Here is a 24,685-nt window from a genome sequence, read left to right on the forward strand (position 1 = left end):
CCCCTCCTCTTTGATATTTGTATGCGCTCCATGTAAATGTAACCAGTGCCTTTGTTATAAAATTGTGGCTTAGGGAGGCTGAATCACATCGTACTCAAAGGTGAATAGAGGCAAGAAAAGAGGAGAGATGGGGGGAAATTAAGAAAAATACAAAGGCAAGGGGGGAGCAAATGAAAGAAAAGAGTAATTGAGTATAGGGGAGAAGAGAGGAGAGAATAAAGGAGAGAAGGAGCTGATAGGAGGGGAGGGCTTCACGCTGGAGAACAGCCAATCCGACCCGACACTCAGCTGGGGGCCAAACAAAGCCTCCTCGAGGATGATTAGGCAGAGAGGCAATAATGTATGTGTGTGTGTGTGTGTGTGTGTGTGTGTATGCGTGTGTGTGTGTGTGTGTGTGTGTGTGTGTGTGTTTCAATAAGTCAGACTCACTTTTCCCTTTAATAAACTTTATTAAAGATCTTTTTTCCGAGATGGTATGATTCGGTTAAAGTGCCTCCTGGGAAACGTTCCCTTACTGGCTTAATCCAAAAACCAGATTGGTCACAAACAGGAGTCATTTGGCCACACACAGCACATAGATTACCTTAAATATGATTTATGCAATATTGTGCCATTCACATAATGGTCCCTAGATACCGTAAATACTTTGTTAACATAAGTCTTATAATATAATACTGCCATAGTACACGTCCATTTACAATGGAAGAAAGAAAGGTGAACATTGTGCAAAGACACAAACAGGAACTCTTTATACAAGATATCCCATTGAGTTCCCGTTAACACTGAGAATACAGGTAATATGTATTACAATTAATATATACTATATTACAGTAAATGCATTAGGATTCAGACGGATACAACAACACTTTCTTCCCAGTCTCAAGAGGAGAGTACATTCTCACATCCTTGTGCTATTCTCTAAAATAAAAGACCGGCACGACTGCCAGAGGGTTATATAGACTTCATTCTTAATCTCATCAGAAGGCCAGTCAGTCGTCTCAAAAACATTCGGTCAAAAAGACTCACAATCACAGAAAGAAACACACTATAGAAATTGCATCGCAGTCGAGGGGTCAATAATAATACTATAAGTAAGGTCACGTTATACAAACACCTATAATAATCTATAAGAAGTTCTATATGAAGGATGATGGATTGCTCTGTTCCCGATTCGCTTTCTTTGGCTGACGAAAAATCACTATAAATAAACTTTACTCAAGTTCCCGTGATTACATTTACAAATGTATTACCATGTAATACACATAAAGATACATTTACAATAAAATACCTGAATCTGCAAACAGTGGAAATGCAATAAATATCTGTTCTTATATCATCAAATATTCATCTTTTAAACAATGTTATAAACACATATCACGTGATTGCATGAAACAAGACAACGAGCCAGCGTTTTTTTTACAAGTTAAAAGTTGTCACAGACTTCGGGATAGCTGTGGACGTTTTTAAATCTTAAACTTCTACAAGGGAAAATATTGCAGACTGTAGATCAGTTGCTGGAGGTTTTCTAAAAAACCTTCTCAGCTTAACACGCATGGTGTGCACATTAGGTAATAATAAGCTTATTTTTTAACACAGTGCTAGCTTAAAATACACGACAGGATACACTCAGTGTGCCACATGCACACTTGCACACACATTCACACACACACACACACTGGTTCAGGGGACACTGGTTCAGGTTGGTGCAGATTAAATAGCCTATATGTACAGCTGAAAGCACCATGATTCAATTTTGCGTAGCAAATGTATGATACAGCAGAATAATTCTATGATAGTTTGTTATATTTTCATCTGTGCTTTTCTCCCTTTCAGTGTTTGACCACACACGCACACTCAGGCGCACACACACACACAGAAAGACAAACTACATTGGACGAGAAACTAGATTAAACACACACACAATACAAGATTCCACAGCACACACACACACATGTTAGAGCATGTTTGTCGTACCTGGAGCTTTCAGATACTTACAGTAGTACTTATATATTTTGTCTAGAGGAGGAACTATGTGGGACGAGCGAGTAAGACACTCAAAGTCTCTCTCATTGCTTCTCTACGGTTGGAGAAACAGTCAGAATGCTTCAGACAGAGATAGACTGGATAGAAAGAACCTAAAACAACGTCCTATCATTATTCTGTCTGCAGCACCGTGAATGTTTCGCCTCATCGGCGTTGGAAATACAACAGATAGATAGAAGACTGCAGGTTCGCCCTCCGGCCACCAGAGCAGCGGTGACCTGAGGGGGTCTACAGGTCTTGACCGAGCCTCTCGATCTCATCGATGAGGAAGTCGAGGTCGGACTGGGTGGCCGCCAGGTTGGAGACGACCATACGGAAGAAGTTGACGTTTTTGCCCTGAGGCTGGTAGCCCACCATGGTGGTCCCTGACTCCATCATCAAGGCCTTGATCTTTGGTGCCACCTGGTGGGGTAAAAAAGAGAAGAAAAAAATAGATTATTAGATAGTTTTATTAAGAGTTTCTAAAAGGAGTCTGCTGTCAGAGTTGCCAAGTCCGCTTATTATAAGCGACTTTGGGCTTGTTTTCCTGATAAGTTGCTTACGATTATTGGTAGTCAGTTGGTTTTACATTTGGAAAATGTAAAGTTACAAACTAAAAATGAAATACAAAAATTAAATAAAATGTTCAACTTTTTTAAGGTTAGTTTAGTTTTAGTTTAAGTTACACGCTAAAAGTGGATGCAATGTTCAAGTTCTTTAAATTTTGAATGCAAATATAATATAATGGATGCAAAAATGCAATGCAAAATAAATTCATACATATATATGAAGGGATCAAATGGCCGCCTCTCTCTCTCATATTGTGGTAGGTAAGGTCGCTTGTTTTAGGCATTTTTGGGTCTACAGAAACAAGCCCAAAAGAAGCACCTTTGGGCTTGCTTCTGTAGACCTGGTCGCTTGTTTCTCTCACGAGATCTGGCAACACTGTCTGCTATATCATTGGATATATGAATAAAAAAGAAAGGTAAATATGAAAGCTGATACGTGGAAGTATCTGAAATTGATGCTTTTACTTTTTATTTTATTTCTATTTTTTTTATTTAACTGGGACAATACATCTATTGCGCCAGATATGGCTAAAAGCTAATTTCCATCTGAAGCCCATGCGTGCAGCGCAGACAACTAGTGATGAAATAAAAACTAACAGTCATTGACAGGTGTCTTACCCTGTGGAGTTTTTCTCGCCGCTCCTCACCGTCAGGCATGCCTCTCAGGCTGGGTGGGATGTACCAGAAGCAAACATTGGTGTGCTGCGGCTGCAGACAGAAATAAATACAGTTAAAGGGACAGTGTGTAGGATGTGGTGCCATCTAGTGGTGTGGTTGCAGGTTGCAACCAACTGAGTACCCCTCCGCTCACTCCTCCCTTTTCCAAGACTGCGTTAGCGTGAGCTGCCAAGTGCAAAACCGTGGTAACGCCGTTCGCCTCGCTCAGAGGTCATCCTTACCATAATAACACTACTGTAGGAGCAACGGAAGTCAGTCGGCGGCTGGCAGTACCACGGTTTGCTATCTGCAGGTCACATTTCCACAGTTTCACAAGTGTGTCGGAGAACTACGGTGGCCTTCAGGTAATGTAAAAACATGGTGGACTCCATGAAGAGGACCCGCTCCCTATGTAGATATGAAGGGCTCATTCTAAGGTAACGAAAACACAACCGTTTTTAGAAAAAATAGCTATGAATATTATATTTCATTTCTGCTAATAGATCCCCCTAAGTGCTACACGCTGGACCTTTAACACACAATCACACCTCAAGAACTTTTTTTCATTTACACCAAACAAAAAAAAAAGAAGAAATATAGGTAGAGGAAAGAGAGCAAGAGGAAAACTGTGATAGAGAAGAGTTAAAATTATAAAGTATCGATATAATATTAATTACAGCTTATTAAACTAACTGAAAACTGAACACTGAATTGTCCTAAGTGATAAATAACTTTGACAGAATAGAAAATTAGAGAAGCTCACCACTCCATCAAACACCATCTGATATCCCTCCCTGTTCTTGATCTTGTTGTACAGGTACTGAGACAGGTCCAAACACTTGTCAATGTGCTGCTCAAACCCGATGGTGCCCTGCAGGGTGAAAACAAACAAGTATGTCAGGCACTAATTACAACAATAAAGCCACAGCATCTGCTACACCACTACAATTCCTATCGGCGTGAAGACATTTTTATTCACCTTGGCCTTCCACATGAGCCAGAACTTAAAGATGTCGACGTGTCGGCCACACTGGATCGCCATGTCCCCCGTGTCGTAGGTGACGTCGTACTGTTTGTCTGGTTGGAACAGGTAGCCGGCACACATGGAGTTGCAGCCTGCCAAGACTCCCTACAGACACACATAAAGTACACACACATTGTTAAACTTGTGCCCACGGTATGTTAGTAGGACTTTCACAGACTGCTGGTACTACAAAAGGTTACATTAATATGACCATGTAATATATATAGGGCTGTCAAAGTTAACGCGATAATACAGCATTAGCACAAATTTGTTTTCACGTCACTAATTTCTTTAACGCATTAACAGAACTTACAATAATTAGGTTGTAGCTGTCTCAGTTTTAAAGCTGGAGTGAACGAAGGAAGCTCAATAGCGCTCCAAACTCACAATAAATTTTGGCGACCTCAAACTGGCATGACTATTTTCAAAGGGGTCCCTTGACCTCTGACCTTTAGATATGTGAATGTAAATGGGTTCTATGGGTACCCACGAGTCTTCCCTTTACAGACATGCCCACTTTATGATAATCACATGCAGTTTGGGGCAAGTCATAGTCAAGTCAGCACACTGACACACTGACAGCTGTTGTTGCCTGTTGGGCTGCAGTTTGTCATGTTATGATTTGAGCATATTTCTTTATGCTAAATGTAGTACCTGTGAGGGTTTCTGGACAATAATTATCCTCGTTTTGTGTTGTTAATTGATTTCCAATAATAAATATATACATAAATTTGCATAAAGCAGCATATTTGCCCACTCCCATGTTGATAAGAGTGTTAAATACTTGACAAATCTCTTTTTAAGGTAGAGATAAAAAAAATATTTGTGATTAATCGCGATTAACTACGGACAATCATGAGATTAATCGCGGTTAAATATTTTAATCGATTGACAGCCCTAAATAGATAGTATGTATTGTGATCATTTTCAAAGAGAATGACTCATCATAACAATAATCCAGGTACAAAGAACGGGACACAAATAAAACCTTCAAAATACAGTGTTTAACTGGTTAAAAAACTTCTGGAAATGTTTCAATTGTGTGTGTGTGTGTGTGTGTGTGTGTGTGTGTGTGCGTGCGTGCGTGCGTGCGTGCGTGCGTGCGTGCGTGCGTGTGTGTGTGTGTGTGTGTGCGTGTGTGTGTGTGTGTGTGTGTGTGTTTACTGTACCTTCTCTCTGACCAGGATTGCAGAGCACTGCAGAGGCACGCCCATCATCTTGTGAGGGTTCCATGTGACAGAGTTGGCTCTGCAAAGTTTAATACATTTCTATATTAATGTACTGAAGTGGTTTCACTGAAAAAGTTCTTTAAAGGGCTTATTGATAACATTTTTATGTAGACAAATAATAAAAAAAAGAGAGAGCTTTTAGAAAGGTACCAAAGATGTTACCTAAAACTAGATAGCCATTGTAATGGAAACTGTTCTATTTGGGAGTTTTGGACTCATTTGACTGCTGTGTTTGCTTCACTGGTTGAGGACGTCAGATAACCACAAAAGATTCATCACTTGACATCACATGTCTGTCTGAGTCTCACTCCACTCGACCATAAAATATGCAGGTTGTGCAACGAACTGGCAACCACCTGTTGTGAAGTGAATGCAACGGAGTGGAGGAGGGAGAATGTGACATCTAGTGGCTGAATGTTATCAGTAGTACCTTTGAATAACAATGCAGAGCAACCAATCCGTTCCCATGTACTTACCTCTCGACTCCATTAAGCTTATGGCGATGCTTCCTGGACATCAGTAGTCCACCGCCCCACGCACCCTGAGGAGACAGCGCTTTTATAGAAGGGTACGCAGGCAAAGACATTTACCGTTATCCAAATACTACTGCAACTGCTCTTCCGGTGTCAGCTACTCACATCAACATGGAGCCACAGGTTGTACTTCTCACAGATGTCGGCGATCTCATTGATGGGGTCAAATGCGCCGTACACTGTCGAACCTGCTGTGGCGTTCACAAACAGTGGCACGTAACCCTGTGGAATAAAAAACACATGATAATTAGAGGGTTAACCTTCTGAGACCCCCGACTTTACTGTCTTTCAGAGGCTGTAGCAGGCTCAGTTTTAGAGCTAAGGTGAAGGTACCGGTATCAAGATGCTTCCAACCATGTCACGCTAGCTTGTCGGCGAGGAGGCTAAATAACGCTTCGAAGTTGGGCAAAATTTTGGCAAGGAAAAACTGCCATGGCCATTTTCACAGGGATCCCTTAACCTCTGACCTCAAGATATGTGAATTAAAATGGGTTCTATGGGTACCCACGAGTCCCCCCTTTACAGACACCTTATGATAATCCCCAAAAAATACACGTCTTGCAGAAATCTCCAAATGTCAAAAGTGTTTGATACCAAATCACAGCATGGCTTTTTCTATGGTGTTCCTCAAGGTCTTGGTGTCTTAATGTGGTATTCTGGAGGAATATTTGATAATTTTTATTAATTCTCGAGTGGTAAAAAATGGTTAAATTTAGCACCAAATCTGTTTAACAAATGATAACAACCCAAAAACTGCGGCAACAACCTCTAAGACATAATAGAGCATGGGGATGACCATCACATACTTCTATCATAATGTTCTAAACCCTTATATAGTTTTAAAATTCATTTTAATTCAGTCATTATTTCATGTTTATTTCTAATTTATGACTAGAACAACTTGACACAGTGCTCAGCTGCATCTCAAATTAATCTTAATGAATTCAGCTTTCGGATGACATACACCACTTCTATGTGACATCTACTGTTGACCTGCTATCTCCCCCTAAAGACCCCCCTAAAAAAGAGTCTATTGTGGGTGTCTTAGGGTTCAAAAGCAGGAACAAGTAAAGAGAGATAGAAATTAAAAGAAAGAAAAAGGAACAAAAAAACACTGACCTTCTGTTTAGCATCCAGGATCTTGGCTTCCAGATCTGCAGGAATGACTCTCCCCCTGAAAGAGCGTCATATTATCATCACATACAACATGTAATACAAGAATCATGGAGCAGTCTCCTCTTTTACAGGCTCACACACAAAAGTACTTTACATATTTACTGTATTAATTGTGACTTTAAAATTAAACGAATCCCCACCTCTCGTCCGTGCTCAGCAGGATCACGTTCTCGGTGCCGAAACCCAGAGCAGCTCCGGCTTTCTTTATGGAGTAGTGGCTCTGTGGGGACACATTCGTCTTCCATTGAAATAATAGATCCATGAAATAATAATGTGGAGATTTTTGTGAGGCAATTGCTACTTGAGCTTTGGCTTGCTTTCTGTCATGTTGTCAGCCGTGCGATGCTTTGTAGACAAAAGCAGATGTGATAAAAAGCAAAAGGAATCCATAAAACTAGCCATTGCCTGGATTCAAATAGACCTACTGATTATTACCGGACTTCTTCAATGACCTCAATCTGCAGCCAATGAAGCACAGCGCCTGCTTTATTAGGATACCTAAAATGGAGTGTGTGTGTGTGTGTGTGTGTGTGTTACTGTGCGTGTGTGTGTGTGTGTGTGTGTGTGTCTCGTACGTGTTCAGACGTGAAGAGGACGAGGCGAGGAGCAGCAGACATGCCCTTGGTCTTGACCTCTGGGAAGTACTTGTAGCGTGCGATCATCACGCTGTACATGTTGGAGATAGCGCCCCCTGTTGAGGAGAGACGGACACACATCAGCACCTTGGACAGCAGCTTGGAGATGTTATTACAAAAATCGGTAACACTTCATTTTACAGGTCTGCAAATTTCATGGTAATTAGGTGATCATTTATATTATATAATTTAATAATAAAAGGGGTTTATTTCACAATGATGACTTGGACGCTGTACATTATCCCGCTTATTACACGGCTACTTACTTAAAGGGACTGTATGTAACTTTTTACACGTATAAATTGGTTTTCAAATGAGGGAACAGCTTGTAACCTAACCTAAAAAATTAAACCTTTTAGACGCATTAACGCAATCGATCTTTCAGAGGTTGTAGCAGGCTCAGTTTTAAAGCTAGAGTGAAGATACTGCAATCATACGACACTACAAAACCCAAGGAATCAATTGGTACCAACTGTCGTACTAACTTGTCGGGAAATAACGCTCCAAACTTGCGCAAAATTTTGGCGAGAAAAAATTGGCATGGCCATTTTCAAAGGGCTCCCTTAACCTCTGACCTCAAGATATGTGAATGAAAATGGGTTCTATGGGTACCCACGAGTCTCCCCTTTTCAGACATGCCCACTTTATGATAATCACATGCAGTTTTGGGTCAAGTCATAGTCAAGTCAGCACACTGACACACTGACAGCTGTTGTTGCCTGTTGGGCTTCAGTTTGCCATGTTATGATTTGAGCATATTTTTTATGCTAAATGCAGTACCTGTGAGGGTTTCTGGACAATATTTGTCATTGTTTTGTGTTGTTAATTGATTTCCAATAATAAATATATACATTCATTTGCATAAAGCAGCATATTTGCCCACTCCCATGTTGATAAGAGTATTAAATACTTGACAAATCTCCCTTTAAGGTATATTTTGAACAGATAAAAAATATGTGATTCATTTGCGATTAATCACAATTAAATATTATAATTGATTGACAGCCCTGGTATCAAGATTTTCTTTCACCTCTACACAATAACACACGTTCAATGTGTTATTCATAGACCGACCTGGTGAAAAGAGTCCATCTCCCTCTCCGCCGGGCCAACCAATCATCTCTCTCATTTTCCTCAGAGTCAGCTGCTCCATCAACACAAACACCGGAGCGATCTCGTAGGTGAACCTGTCAATCATAATCACATAATGTATGAATATACATATAGCACGTCATTCAACATCACTGTAACGGTGGAGGCATTAACATCTGCTTTGTGAGTGAGAAGAATAAAAAGAAGATTCTTATGCACGCACACTTTTAGATAAGAGAAAGCCTAAACACACACACACTCATTGGTTTTTCATTAGCGTTACTATAATTCTATCCACAGAGCACAAACTGGAGCTTGTGCTGACTGGGCTAATTAAAAAAGTGTCTGATAGGAGTCGGCCGGCAAACATTCATATTCAAAGGCTTTTCTAAAATCACTCAGTGGTTTAATTAAAGCTCCACAAAGCTCTGATGGCTATCTGTCAATCCTGCCAATCTCAGCTGCAAGTCTGAATGAGGCTGATTTGATGGCTGAGAGGACGTGTAGGTGTTTATACATGTGTGTGTGTGAGAAAGAAAGAGCGTCGGGGAGAGTGTTTTGAAGAGATAACACAGCCTCTGTTGACCCTAAAATTCAGCAAATGAGGAAGACACCATGATTGTTAATTTCATTCTTTCATTAAGAGAAAGAAAAAAGATTAAATGACCAAAAAAATATGTGTTTCTGATCTGTCTGTCTGTCAGCTAACAAATTATTAAAAATGACTCGTAGCTCCGTGGATAACAAAAGAGCAACACTCTCCTGGAGTAATCCACCTCCTACAGTGAGGCCTGAGCTTTTCCTCTCTTTGCTAACTGATGGGCCATCTCACCGCCTCCCACACACACTCACACCCTTAGGACTGATCCCTGTTTACCCTGCTTTTAATGAGGCCAGTTACACAACACTCCTACACCACCCCCCGTCAGCCACCATCAACCACTACCACCATCACCATCTAAAACAACAACAATATCTCCTCTCTCCTCTTCGATTCCTCTCTGTTTTGTTCACAAGTATGTATCTAAAGGAGGACTCAAAGCGATTTCGTAGCTTGGTTATAGACGAGGAGGGATAAAGGGAAAGCTGCAGGGAAACAATGCAACGCGAGGAAACTGTGACAGAGGACAACAAAGGAAGAGGAGGGGATGATATGGAAGCAGAGCAGAAAAGAAACGAGGCAAAGAGAGAATAGGAGAGAAAAGAGAGTGGATGCTGTGGTTCGAGGATAGATGGAAATTGAATTTAAAAACAGGAGGATGGAAAAATAGAGAAGAAAAAGCTATTTTTCTTGTGTAATTATTCCCGGTGAGGGCTCAGCCTCGGGATGGGGTTGATTGGAACATTAGCTTCAGGTCAATACTCCAGATAAGATTGTGACTGCTGGGCTTTGGCTATATGAACAGCGACAGCAATGGAAAAAAATCACAAAGAAGACTTATTTTGCAGCCTCTCGCTGGCCTAATTTCAGAAATATATGGTGTTCTTTGATATATTGGAATTATGCTTCATATAAGGAACAAAAAAATACCTAATGCACTATTTATTCTTTCTTAAAATGTATCCACAGCATAAAAATAGACAAAAACCAGAGCACCTTTTTAAAATTCTCCTTCTCTCTGTGAGTCATTTCACGCTGTAATGACAATAATGGCGATCATTATCACAATCAGAGCCAATCATTGGTCTTTTCAGGGTGAAAATTACCCCTCAGTCACCTGCCTGTCTCCAGGGACAGCCCCTAAATGCCCTTATTATCGTCATCAAGGGCACTCGATGCGTGCGAGTCTGCGTTTGAATGTGTGTGTGTGTGTCTCTATGTGACTAACCCCTCTGACCCCCAACCACGCTCTCCTCTCAGCCCCTCAAAGGAGCACTGAGTCAGTCTGTACCCGCGGGGACAATAGAGCCGGAATGAGCACTCCGCAGGGAGCCGCAGCAGCCAGTTTCCACAGTGTGACATGGTTTTCTGTGCAGCCGGAGAACATTGTGTGTCAGTGTGGGGCCCAGCTGGCCTATCTGCTAAGACCAGCTCACAATGAGCCTGCAGTCAATGGACTGGAAAGCCTAGCTGCTGTATCTGGGACAGCCAGAGCTGGTGTGTGTGTGTGTGTGTGTGTGTGTGTGTCGTTATAAAAGTGTGCCCCAGTGTGTGAATTCAATGGCCCTGTCTCTTCCAAGCAAGAGATGAGATGGGAAAGTTTTTTTTCCTAAGAGGGGGAGGGTGGTTTCCTAAGCTAATGTTTTGAGAAATGGGATAAATTAAGTGTTTCCTTTAGCGTTTGTTATCCTTACATTGATCTTTCCTGTAGCAGCCAGTGTAGGAGGAAAGACCACAATAGTGAGAGGATACTGAATGCTCAATTTGCACATATGAGTGGTGTATATTGTCCTCCGCCCACTACTTATCTTGTGTGGTGTTTTTCCACTGCACAGATGCTGCTGTCTCTGCAGCGACATGTCGGTTTGTACCCTGAAACTCTGTCTCTACATCATGTCACCAAGGCAAACTCTTGCAGATTTGTTGTACTTATATATTTAAGTAAAAATCTGTTTTTAAAGTGAGGGTGGGCAGTATATTTTTTGGCATCATCGGGCATAAATTCCATAATAATCTTAGTAGGCAGAATACTTTTGGCATAATAATAATAACCTTTCAACATTTTTTAATTCAAGTGTTCTGAGAGATAACTAGACTTCTGCACCTGCATGGCTCTGTTTTCAGGCTTTTCCGTGACGGGAGACGTTGGACAATCACAGGTCATTTCAGAGAGAGTGTGTTCCTATTGGCTGTGCTCCGGCTGGTGAGCGGTGCTTGGTATTTCCTCAACTGATCTCAACATGGCTGCCGGGTCACAAACTTTCTCATTTTACAGCTAAACAGTACACTACAAGAGGTTTCCGAAAACATCTGAGGTGAGAAATAGTCATTACAGTATCAGAATATGGATTCATATTTGATCAGCGCTGCCTAGTTTGATCGTTTGATCAGAGTTTGCGAGTGATTGACAGCTGCAGGCTCCAGCAGATGTCATTAGGAGCACCGGAGGACACCGGAGGACACCGGAGGACACCGGAGGACACAGAGGCACAGGATTTTTTTCAGATTACCTGTCTCATGTACTACTGTCAAATTATAGTGACCGTTTTATAAAACTAACTTTTTTTAATCATATTTGCTCCATTTCTACCCACTGCAGCTTTAAATGCTGTCATATTTCTTGCCTTCTGTCTGTAGCTCAATAATTGTCATGCTTGTTGTTGTTTATATTTGTTTTATCGATCAATCGATGAATTGTTAATTGTTTAACCGTCCCTACTTGCAGCTTCTAAATTCTGAGGATTTTCCTTTGGAGACTTTCACATCAGGCCTCGGATACGAGTACACTTTACCCCAAAGTCCAGTTTGTTTGATTAGTGTGAATGCTCAGTACCATTTTGCCCGATGATGCCAAAAACATTCTGCCTACTGAAGCTTTAATCGGCAGATTAAATGATAAAGAAAACAATTGTTAGTTGCCTCCCTGCATATGAGTGCTGTTGATTTTTCTGGTTGGCCCTTAAAGTCAGTCTTAATACTGAAAATAAATAAGCAACAAAATATATTTTGTAGATTTCCAAAGTGTATGGGGCTGTGATTTCTTAATTTTGAGGAATTCATGTCTAGTCCAGTGAGGAATTTATTCATCCCTCTGCTGAGAATGAATCGACAGAGCTGTAAATATTTGGCTCTGCAAAGATGTGCTTAGTTATGCGTGTAACTGTGTGTGCATGTGTATTCAATACTCTGATACTGTACAGTAGTATTAGTGCAATGTTCTTTATCCTACTCCAGCGGTCATAACAGAGAGTTATAGCTTATTTACAGCATGTATATGTGTGTGTGAGTCTGATGTTGATGTGGTTCATGCCCTCTATCAGACTGGGCCACCATGTAACTGTGACCTGAGATCAATATGCAATCTAACCACCCCTGGGGGCCGGGCTGCCTCCGATATACAGTACAGCACAGTGGCAGCCTGCCATCTGTCAATACACATTCTCAACAGGACAAACCAAACACTTTATATAACTGCCCTCGGAGGCCGTTGGGACTGATCGTGCAGCGAGCTGAGGGCTGAGAACAAAATAAGTACGTCCACCGTGACATTATTTGATAATGACCAGGGGCTATATCCAGTGGCCTACAAACTGTCCCGTCATGGCATAATAGAGGTGTTTCCCCATATAGATAATAACTGTGTCATGCACAAACATGCAAGCAAAGCAAACTTACATGTTGGTGTTAGCAGTGGAGGTGAGCCACTCTCCAGCCAGACCGATGATGTCCAGACCAGAAGAGAGCTGGTTGAAGAATCGTGGGTGACCTAAATGTGAAAAATATAACTATCTTAATGGCTTTCCTATTAGCAGGGCTTCACTGCCTTTATGAGGGGATCATGCTTGATATGAAGAGAAAGCAATAAGAAAGACTGATATATCTGCCTTGTCCGGAGTACATTAGCTTTATGAAGACATAATGACTTCAGTGTCCTGCAGGCTAAAGCTGCTGGCCTATTGTGAAAATAAACAAATAAAAATGATAGAAACATAAAGAAACAGTTCAATGTTCACAGTCATACAGCCGTGAAACCGAAGGGATCTGACACAGCACTGTTCAGTGTACATAATTACATTGGTAACAAGGCTATATGACAGCCATTTAGACTGTAAGGTGCTTGAACACACAGTCACCATCAAAAGGCTCGGAGCCTAAATGCAGTCATGGATATAAGCAGCGTGTGGAGGTGCTGCTGTAACAGGGAAGTTATTTCTGAATAAAAATGTGAAATATGAATCTAATGACAATGCTGCTTAACAGCGAGAGAGGATGGTGCTTTTATATTTCAGCACCACGGACAGCTCCTCCAGTGGGACTTCACAAGCCCACACCATGTCTCCCAATGAAAAGTGGTGTTGAGTTGTAGACACAGTAGACCCTGTGTGATATATAAAACCCAAGGGACAGTTTGAGCGTTGTCGTTTTTAACAGCTTGAAACAGCCCGTGTTGAGATCCCCTCAGGCGACACTTGCTTTAATAAGTCGAGGGGAAAGAAAAGGAGGATGTCAACTGAATCACCAGAGGGACAATAAATAAGGCATGTCATCGTAATAGGCTGTTACACTATCTGGCAAACAGCTCCTTCTCTAATGGTTTGTGTTGAATTCACTAATTTACATGAAATGATAAAATGAACACATGTTTTTTTTTTTTTTTAATCATCATATATTATAGGAAATATTATTGGAGATACCATCAGAGAGGATACAATTACTGTAAAATTCTAATATTAGGCTGTATTATAATGACTATATCATGGTCTGCAACTGACAGAGAAGGTTAATTGCTTTTCATCTCCTTTTGCTATTTAAAATAACATTCGCCACCATATGAATTATTCAACCCCCCTTTTTCCCCTCTATACAGCTCTATAGTACAGCTCAACCTTGAATGGCCTACCTGTCCGGACGCCGTATTTGAGCGTGTCCCTGCAGTCCACCAGGATCTGCTCCAGGGATTCGGGCTGGTCGGACAGCTCCAGGTTGAAGCCCTCCATGCCCTCCAGGAGCTGGTGGGGGTGGTGGAAGTCCAGCACCTTGGTGGAGCGGTCAAAGGTCTTCTTGACATAGTTGGTGAGGATGTCAACAATCTCCAACAGGAACTGTATGGTGGGCTCCTCACCATTTTTGGCTGGCAGCAAGTCTGAGAGGTGAGGAGAGAGGTGGAGAAAGTTTAGCATGGGTGATTAATTCAGCTAAATATTGGACTGGAGGCTCCCCTTTGTCAGGCTAACAGCCAGCCTCTGAGCATGTTAATCACTGCCGTTTAATAGAGTAGCCTTTAGAAAGCTTTGGGCACATAGTCATTCTTTTAACCTCTTTTACCAGACGAACCCGGTGCCGGGTTCAGCTGAGCTTTGTGTTAAAACACTGACTTTAAAAACTTCATAAAATGCTGTGGTGCTCTTTTTTCTTCTTAAAGACGAGGCCTGCAAGGTGTGATTATAATTGATTTTTCAATGGATATTAAATTGTTTTAACTATATCTATATTCTTGGTAATTTATTGTGGTCCTTGGTATTTATATGAAGGTGTTACTAGTATTGTTTCTAATGCCCCCATATGTTGTTACAATCTGCAGATGGGGGGCAGATGTAACATTTGACTTCTAGTGTTTCAGTCAATATTGTGACTCTAACATTGTTTGTAAAAACATGTGATGACTGTTAACAAGTAGAACACAAATACAAGTTACCTAAATACAACTTGTATTGAAGTAGTTCAAGAGGTTTTTGAGTAATGACATCAAAACCATAGTGAAGAATTCAAGCATGTGTGTATGTGTATATATGTATGTGTAGATGAATGTGTATATGTGCATGTGTGGATATGTGTATGTGTGTATGTATGTTAGATATTTTTTCTCCTCAGTTATCTATTTATTAATTTTTCTCTCTCACTTTTTTGTTCTGCATGTACCACTTGGTGTATAAAATACAAGACAAATTATAATAATATAATTATATGTCTTATTTTTTTGTTCAAACTAATGGACCACCCTCCATTAAAGGTAGGCTAAAAAAAAGAGTTTGTATGTAAAAAACAAAAACTGTCAAAATGTGACATCAAATCAATCAATTTCCAAAAAATGGTGTTGGCTATGTGTTGCTGTTTTAATTTGCAGTAATTTGACACTACAGCCAATCCTATAGCTTCTGGTTCTTTTTCAGATTCCTCAATACTTTAGTCCTCCTCTCTAGAAAGTTGACTTTTATTGGGTACAATATTGTGACAAAAATATAACAAGGTAACAACTAAGAAAACAGAAGATATGTTTTTCTGGTTCTCTGAGGCCTTTAATAGTTTTATCTTGACAAAGTCACCAACAGTTCCTTTGATTAGAAGTAATTAGCCTACGATTAATGTGACCAATTAGAATACAGCTCTAAAAAAAAGAGGCATGTAGTAAATGGTAAAGATTTGGGTAAACTAGCTTTTTACGCATATGTCTACTAGGCTTGTGTTCTCACCTCTGGCGAACAGGTTGGAGAAGTCTGTCTCGGTGAGTCGGAAGCGCGCGTCTCTGTCGCTGTTGTCGCACGAGAGCAGGTTCTTCTGTCCCGCGAGCCTTCCTTTCTCCTCCAGGCTGTTGTTCTTCTGCAGGAACCCTAAGGTGTTACACGGTGGAGGGCACGAGTTATCACCAAACACCTCCATCACACACACACACAGACGGACAAAAACAGATAGAAAAATAAAAAATAAATAAAGAAAGACTAATAATGAAGGTCCAAATATTCTGTGCTATTCAGTCTATAAATATGTGGGTGGTAAAGCAGCTTTAGGTGATAATCTATGTTGTATGAGGCTCCTGAATTCCTTCATGAGAGATAGTTTTCTGGTGGAGGCCAACGATATATACACAGGAAAGAGGGCCACCAGGGTGTGTGTGTTTGTCTGTGTGTGTGTGGGTGTGTGTGTGTGTGTGCGTGTGTGTGTGTGTGTGTGTGTGCCCGCCCCACCCTGTGACGTCACAACCACACCCCAGTGAGGAAGCACCCAGAGGCACCCAGAGTCCTCCACAGACTGCTCGGCTCAGTGGACCAGTGATGACCCATACAGCCACTAAATGCACCCCCTATAAAGAGGGTTAATGAGGGATGCACAGAGCCCTAAAGCAGGCTGAACCCTGCAAGACCTACACTATATGTTCTCAATAATAGTTCTATTATATCTGCAGGATATAATGTGGTCACGTGTGTGCGTAATTGCGCACAAAACACGTGGAAAAAGCGCAACTTAATTGAAATGTCGATTGCTGAGTCAATTATGTTATTTATAGTTGCATCTTATCAATATTTGCTTAATAAATCAGCTGTCATTTTATTAATCTGTCTTCACATCTATTCGTTTATTTTCCTTCCTATGTCAATTTAACTATAGCATCTTTTTTAAATCTTGTTTTTATTCCTTATAAATATCCTCTGTGAGTGGATGATCACAGGTATACAGCTCATAGATTAACGGTCTGATGCCCAAAGACAGATGTCTAAGGAAAATGATCATTTTTTTCTCCAATAGAACGAACAGTAACAAAGGAAATATGTGTCTTATATGGGATAACTTTTGAATTTTATCTTTAATATTGGCCATTATCTGCAGGATATAATGTGGACACGTGTGTGCGTAATTACGCACAAAACACGTGGACGTCACACATCCTTAAGCGTCAAAAATATTGTCTCTTATATTTGTTTTAATGAAAATTCCATAATACTTCGCTCATTAAATCCTAAATGACATATTCGAAATCAATATGTGAGACCATCTAACTGCTGAAGCCTTCATACAGAAATATTCCCATTCAATTCCCATTCAAGTCCATTAAAATGTAATTTAGACCAAATAAAAATCTAATGGTCATTTTCTCATTCTCAGAAATATCAAACTTATTCGATCCTTTGGTCTTATTATAATTGATTTCTGCCCTAACAAACAGGCCAATAGTATCATATAGTTTGATTATATGGATCATATCTACATGACATTAATTTCCCTTTGCACAGCTGCAAGAAAAAACATATCCATACATTTTTATTTTTGAGCCACTGAAAGAAATTCCTTCAAATGATGGAGAAATGCAACGTGCACTATTCTCCACTCTAATATATAATATATAGGCCATCAGTGAGATTGACAGCAAGCTTTATAGGAAAATGAAATTGCATTCTTTGTTGCAAAGAAATATCTGAATGGGAAATGAAATTACTCCTTTTATTTATAGGTTATTATATAAGGGTTGTTCTGGGCTTGATAGCATACAGTATATTTCCAGGCCTGTCTAGAGGATGTTTCTCTTGGTGGTGAAATGTGAAAAGACATGGGGGGTTGTAGGGTGGGTGATCTGGAGCTCTCATCATCAGACCTACAGGCTAATGTCCACTGACCTTTAGAAGATGGAAACACACTGTGACAGTCAGTGGATGGCCTAACAGCCTTTATCATGGCCTATTTCAGGCCTCCAAAAAGGTTCATTTATTTAAAAAAAAAAAAGAATAACTATGACACTTTTAAAGGAATATAGGCAAAAATGCATATCAAATTCCCAATGGAATATTATGGAGACATATACATTCTTCATATTCCCAAAAAAATCTGGTTCTTCCAAAACTGCATTTTTTTCCTAAAATGTCAAAAACGTTTTGTGTGCCCCAAAAAAAAAAAACGTACCACAAATCTTCATCCCCATTTTTTAAAAAAAAATAAGTACTATGACACGTTTAAAGGAATATATTCAGAAATACATATCACATTCCCAATGAAAGAGACAAATCATACATTCTTCATATAACCCAAAAAAATGTGGTTCTTCCAAAATTGCATTTTTTTTCTAAGATGTCAAAAACGTTTTGTGTGTACCCCAAAAAAAAAAAACTTACCACAAATCTTCATCCCCAGTTTCCGTGTGCATCCGTGCATCCACGCATACTCGTTAGCTAAAACAGAATGAACGTTTTGAGTTTCGGTGTGCAGGACGCGCAGACAACGTGGATGGTGCACGGATGATGGATAAATATATATAACTATGTAAAGCTGGTGGAGCACAGTGAGCACAGTGGAAAGCGTGATGCAATGCATTGGCCGGGTGTGAGACTCTGAACACTCTGGTTTGTTGTTTTTTGGGGAAAATTTCATGTTTTAAAGATCCCATATCATGCTCATTTTCAGGTTCATACTTGTATTTTGTGTTTTTACTAGAACCTGTTTACATGCTGTAATATTAAAAAAAAAAATTTATTTCCCTCATACTGTCAGCCTGAATATTCCTGTATTTACCCTCTGTCTGAAACGCTCCGTTTTAGCGCATTTTTACGGAATTGCAACAGAATTGCGTTGCTAGGCAACAGCTTGGGTCCATGTGTACTTCCTGTCAGCTGATGACATTCACATACACTGAAACCAGGAAATAAACTGGGACACATTTAGAATGTTTACATTTAAAATTGGGTCTAAATATTGTATATTCGTGACATCACGAATGGACAGAAATCCTGACAGCTTGTTTCAAATGCAGAGTTTCTGAATATGGGCTGTGTGGGTTTCCTTGTGGATTGAGTGTTTCGATACTTTCACAGTATTTATATAGGACTGAAGCCTGCTTTATAATAAAGAAAAAAACATGAAAATCTCACTTTTTTATAATATGGGACCTTTAAAGCATTAAATCTGGGTAAGTTTGGTTCATCTTTGTTTGATAGAGTTTTTTTTTTATTTACCACAACACCTACTGGTCATAAGAGGATGGGTCTTATGACATTTCACACACCCAGCCAAGGGGCGGACTGGAATTAACGCCCGTGAAATGAGCTCACTGAGGAGGGCAGAGAATTAATTGAGTGAAACACAGTATGTGACTGGAGCGAGCTGGTGATGTCTGTGGCCGGAAAAAGTCCATATAGTGGGCTCGATGCAGAAACTTATATATAGTCTCATGCAGTGGTGGCCGGCCAATAGAGTCACACACAAAAAAACATTACTACTAGTACTACTACTAACAATAATAATAATAAAGATTATACAAATTGTCAATATTTGTGTGTTTTGAATATGGAATGCACCCAGTAATATGTGTAATTTGATTGTAATGTGATTATATGTTGTATTAATAATCTGAATCTGTAAAGTAACCAAAGTTGTCAGATAAATATAGTGGAGTAAAAAAAAGTGTAATATTTCCCTCTGAGATGTAGTGGAGCAGAAATTTGCAGAACCTGGAAATACTCACGTAAAGTACCTCAAAATTGTATTTAAGTACTTTAAGTTACTTTCCACAATTGAGTACATTTTATACTGTTGTGTTTTTTAAAAGCATTCTTTACTCTTCCTGTTGGAATAAAATAATTGTTAATTATTTAACTGCAAAGTAGTAATGTGTTTTTGATACCTTCACTTTTTTTTTTGCATTAAATCATACCAGGATGTTTGCTGAAATTGATTGGATGTGGCACCACAGCTCCACCAAGAAACATTTCCACCAGCAGCCACTGGTTTCATGCATACACACACACACACACTGAGCTACACGCACACAACCCTGACATGCGTGAGCAGAGATGGAGGAGCAGAAAGCCAGAGGGAATAAAGCGCAGCAGCAGCAGCAGCAAGGAGGAGGAGGTGGATACACCTGATGGAAAACTTTCACAACAAAAACAAGTATTTAAATCTGCTGAAGCAATTTCGTTCTGAGAGAAAGTACAGCTCGAGGTGCTGAGGCCAAGACACACACACACACACACACACACACACACTACAAGCCGCCAGGCGTGAGATGGAGCGTGGAAGAGAGATAATGGTAACAGCAGCAGCAGCAGCAGCAGCAGTATAGTAGTATATATATACGAGCAGATCAGACAAAACAAACATCTTCCCTTTTAATGGGCTCCTCTTGGCACAAATTCACATTTTATTTTTTTTTCCAGACATGTTTATTGACACCCAAGGGGGCCACAAATAAAAGATTACCAAAAAAATATTCGATAAAGAGAAAAAAATATTAAATTGATTCCCAGGAAACTGCTTGTGCTTATTTCCTTTTTTTACATTTGGCCGAAGATAAAAAAAAAAAGCTGTAATGATGATTTCCCCGCGTTGCTCTGCAGATGGCTGCTCAAAGTGCGCTATTATGGAGTCGATTTTGTGCATGCGACTATAAAATGATTAATTAACCCAAAGGTTAATGTAAATAGGTTCAGACACTTTAAAAAAAAAAAAAAAAAGGAAAATTTGTCTTCAAGAGCAACTAATATATGCAGCCTCGAGGGCCTAAAGCATCCTGGGAAACGAGATAAGATGAATTATGACAGAAATAAATAATAAGTAATACGAATGTTTTGTTTTTTTTTGTGCGGAATTTGTCGAAAACATTAAAAAAATCCCGATTAAAACCAAGACAACGAAGGTGCAATTTATAGATAAAGTCTATACACATAAATTAAAATTTAACAACCAATATATTCATAATGTATTCATAAATGTTCTTGGAAGTTATTTACAACCCACAAGTCACATTTTGTGGGTTTTTATGTAGAAAAATAAATAAGATAAAAAAAAAAAAAACACAGCAAAGCTAAGGAGGAGCATCACAGTGGTCCTATAGTCTTCATCGCCTCTGCAGCTCTTCATCTGCTCACACCCGCAAGAAAATACTGGGAAATATTAAAACTATATTATATACTCGATCGGAAAAATGCGTTTTTATTCCAAAAATGTTATCAGTAAAATGCTTTTTTGGATCATTAGAAATACCAATGCGCGTTATTTGTGCGTCTTTAAAGGTCCACCGCTCGGTGCGCACCGCTGATCCTCCAGACAGAGACAGACAGGCAGCTGTGATGGCTCTGTTTTTAACCGGAATGATTAACGACGCAGCTCACACAGCAAATGGCCCAGACCAGACTCGCTGTTATCAGACGGAGAAGGAGGAGAGAGAGAGGGAGCAGGGAGGCAGACAGAGAGGAGGAGGTGGAGGTGGTGCCTTCGTGTTGGCAATAGATCCCACTGTTAAGTGTCTTTGAGCAAGGCACCGATCCGTCCCTGTCAGCTCCAGTGGGCTGATGATTCTGCAGCTTCATGCAGTATTTGTTTTAATTCTGGGACCTGATCTGCACATGTGAGGCTTGTACATTGTGATTGTAAAATCAGTGAATTAGCTTTATTGTTCTTCACTCACATGTTGTTGTGGTTTGCATTCTGTGCTTGTAGCCAGCTATAGACAGACATTTTGGGAAAAGTGTCAACAAGTCTATTATAGCCTTTTTTCCTAACAAGTGCCTTTAATTGTATTTAGTGTGACTATTCCTATGTCTGTAACCTGCTAAGTCTATTCATCTAGGCAAAAAATAATGTTGTATGTAAAAAATACAACCTAAATAGTGCATTAAAACAAATCAGTAAGATGAAAGAAAGGTGAAAAGCAGCTTTATAATGTATCTTTAAACAGTAAATTAACTGTAAAATACTGTGAAATTAATTTTTAAAAAAAAAATGTATTTTTCATTAACAGCACAAAGCTGTAAATTTCAGCGACAGTATAATAATGTTAATTTTACAGTAACATAAAGGCAAACCCTGCTGCCAGTTCTTTACTGTTATTTTACTGGGAGATTCTTAACAGTGCAGTCCAGCCTGTCAGCTCCAGTGGGCTGGTTCTGTAAAGCGCGCACAGCCTGAACGCTCCGGAGAGAGAACAGCCTTAACGAGACTTTACCCTCCGGGGATCGATACCGGATCACGGTGGATGGAGGGTGTTGTTAGTGAGGATGAGGAGGGAGTGTGTGGAGGACCTACTTGTGGATGGAGGTCTTAAATTGGAGGAGTTAGGGTCCTGGTCCCCTACGGCAGCTTTCGGTTCAGACGTGGCCATCAGTCCTCTGGTATCTGATCTCCAGCTGGGAAATAACTCAAACTGCAAACAAAAAACAATCCAGGGTTAGGAGTGGACAGGTCTGCTTATACAACCTGCACCTAAAAATATATATATTTTTGAATAATCCATTTAATTGATCTGGATTTGATCAGAAAATGATCGACTGTGAGTCACCAGGAAAAGATTTATTCCCGAAGGATACAGCTGGAGACGCGCAATTTGGAGACAATTACGCACGACTCACAAGAAATACGCACATCAGGATAAGTAGTCTTGGTGATAACATAATGCTCATGTGGGTACATTCATTTTTGGAGATAACCTTCTTTGCATTCAATTTGCCATTAAGGCTGTATTTGACATTAATGGCCAATATTAAAGATAAAATTCAAAAGTTATCACACATAAGACACATATTTCCTTTGTTACTGTGCGCTCTAATGGAGCAAAAATTATAATTTTCCTCAGACATCAGTCTTTGGGCATCAGACCGTTAATCTATGAGCTGTATACCTGTGATCATCCACTCACAGATGACAACAAGATTTAATGACATAGGCTATGAGGAAAAAAATATAAACGAATAGATGTGAAGACAGATTGATTAAAATGACAGCTGATTTATTAAGCAAATATTGATAAGATGCAACTATAAATAACCTCATTGACTCAGCAAATCGACATTTCAATTAAGTTGCGCTTTGAACAAGCGCATCCCATCCCATCATCACTCAATGTCACCATGACTGGACAACTAATGAATCCCTTCTGTCACTCATCTGGGTGCTTTCACACGACGAATTTGCATTTTATTTTGTCATTTTTTCCCCAAAATAAGTCCGATGTTAAAATCACCTGTGCGTCTGTGAAATAATATGAAAATCAATATAAGAAGGGCGCTGCTGAAATGAAAGGAGGAGGAGGCATCTTACCGGCTCACAGGTTGTCGAGTCCAGAGAAACTATAACTAGATGTTACAATTTGCCAGCCAAAGGCGCGACAAGCAACAGTCCGGAGATGGCTGAGTACCAACAGAGCGCACTAATAAAATCCCATCCAGAGGCGCGCAAGTGACCCTTTCCTCCCTCAAGAATATCTCTTTTTTGTATTCGTTATTTATATCTCAGGCTCTGTCTGCCCATTGGTCTCTTCACGCAAGCATGAGTCACAGCCTTGCCTCCCTCTGACGACTAATGAAGCCTCCCTGAGTGCTACTGACAGCCACCATCCACCTTAAGACGCCTAAAAAGAAAAAAGGGGTAGTGACGTATACCCATGAGTGTGTGTGTGTGTGTGTGTGTGTGTGTCTCCAGGTGTGGGTGTCACAGGATAGAGAAAATGTATCCTGAGTGGGTTACATAGCAATTGACCTTGGGATGACAAACACAGTTATGGGTTTTAGTCACAAACAGATCTGAATTTATATACATCTCTGTTTCAGTGGAGCTGTGATAAATCTATGATACTACCATCCATCCATCCATCCATCCATCCATCCATCCATCCATGCAGCTGTAATATTCACCAACACTGCATGCATCATAATGTTTGACCTGCACCCTTTTTTATAACCTTGATATGGACAATAACATTGAGACATCTAAGTGCATCCAGCTTGGAAGGCGTTGACTTATTGTCATCCTCATGCCTGAGTCCTGGTCCACCGAATGGGCAGCAGAGAAAGAGAGAGAGAGACACCACATGCAGCCATTATGTTCATTCAGTCATTGCAAATTACAGCGCCTTTATCAGATGGCGCTCATACTCATAGTCTTTTCACAAGTCAGCGCGTAGAGACGACTCATAAAGATAAGCTCCGCCATCATGTGATAATAACTGGGAATATACTGGTTGATGGCATTCCACTAGGATGGATTAGCTGTGTGTGTGTGTGTGTGTGTGTGTGTGTGTGTGGAGGAGAGGATGGTAACCCTTAAAGTGATGTGCAAATAGAGCAGAGTATCACAGAAAAACATGCTTGATTGTCAGCATCCTCATCCATAGAAAACCCTTCACTGGTAATGTTGAAATAAAATAAGTATGCTATTATTTGTGTTCATTTACAGCTGATTAAAAGTGTCAACGATTTCAACAACTCACTACTTCCTGTACTGAAGTGATGACCCCCCGCCCGGTTGCACTAACAGAACCAGTTTGAACTTGTCTTGCTGGCTTTGTTGAGGTCAGTTTAGCCTCATTTGAGACCATCTGTGCTCTGAACGTCTGTAACTCGGTCACACAAGTCAAGATTGCATCCAAATGTAGTGCAAATTTGAACCGGA

General features: G+C 40.2%; 1 protein-coding gene across 2 annotated transcripts; it reads right to left on the minus strand.

Moving 5' to 3' along the window:
* Nucleotides 1–429: 429 nt before the first annotated feature.
* LOC119499173 (glutamate decarboxylase 1-like) lies at nucleotides 430–23,598 on the minus strand. 2 transcript variants are annotated; one of them, XM_037788426.1, is made up of 17 exons: nucleotides 23,336–23,596; nucleotides 22,325–22,442; nucleotides 18,418–18,474; nucleotides 16,009–16,146; nucleotides 14,439–14,681; nucleotides 13,214–13,304; nucleotides 8,920–9,032; nucleotides 7,786–7,901; nucleotides 7,351–7,430; nucleotides 7,154–7,208; nucleotides 6,140–6,256; nucleotides 5,978–6,042; nucleotides 5,442–5,520; nucleotides 4,228–4,377; nucleotides 4,012–4,119; nucleotides 3,210–3,299; nucleotides 430–2,445 (listed from the first exon to the last, which is right to left on the minus strand). In XM_037788426.1, the coding sequence occupies exons 2-17, from the start codon at nucleotides 22,398–22,400 to the stop codon at nucleotides 2,272–2,274; spliced, it is 1,752 nt and encodes a 583-aa protein (XP_037644354.1). In that variant the 5' UTR covers nucleotides 22,401–22,442; nucleotides 23,336–23,596; the 3' UTR covers nucleotides 430–2,271. The 2 variants fall into 2 exon arrangements, with proteins under 2 accessions (XP_037644354.1, XP_037644355.1); XM_037788427.1 differs by lacking the exon at nucleotides 18,418–18,474 and having other exon boundaries at nucleotides 2,272–2,445; nucleotides 23,336–23,598.
* Nucleotides 23,599–24,685: the final 1,087 nt, after the last annotated feature.

The sequence above is a fragment of the Sebastes umbrosus genome, chromosome 12 (genome assembly GCF_015220745.1).
Source record: "Sebastes umbrosus isolate fSebUmb1 chromosome 12, fSebUmb1.pri, whole genome shotgun sequence".
NCBI lineage: Eukaryota > Metazoa > Chordata > Actinopteri > Perciformes > Sebastidae > Sebastes > Sebastes umbrosus.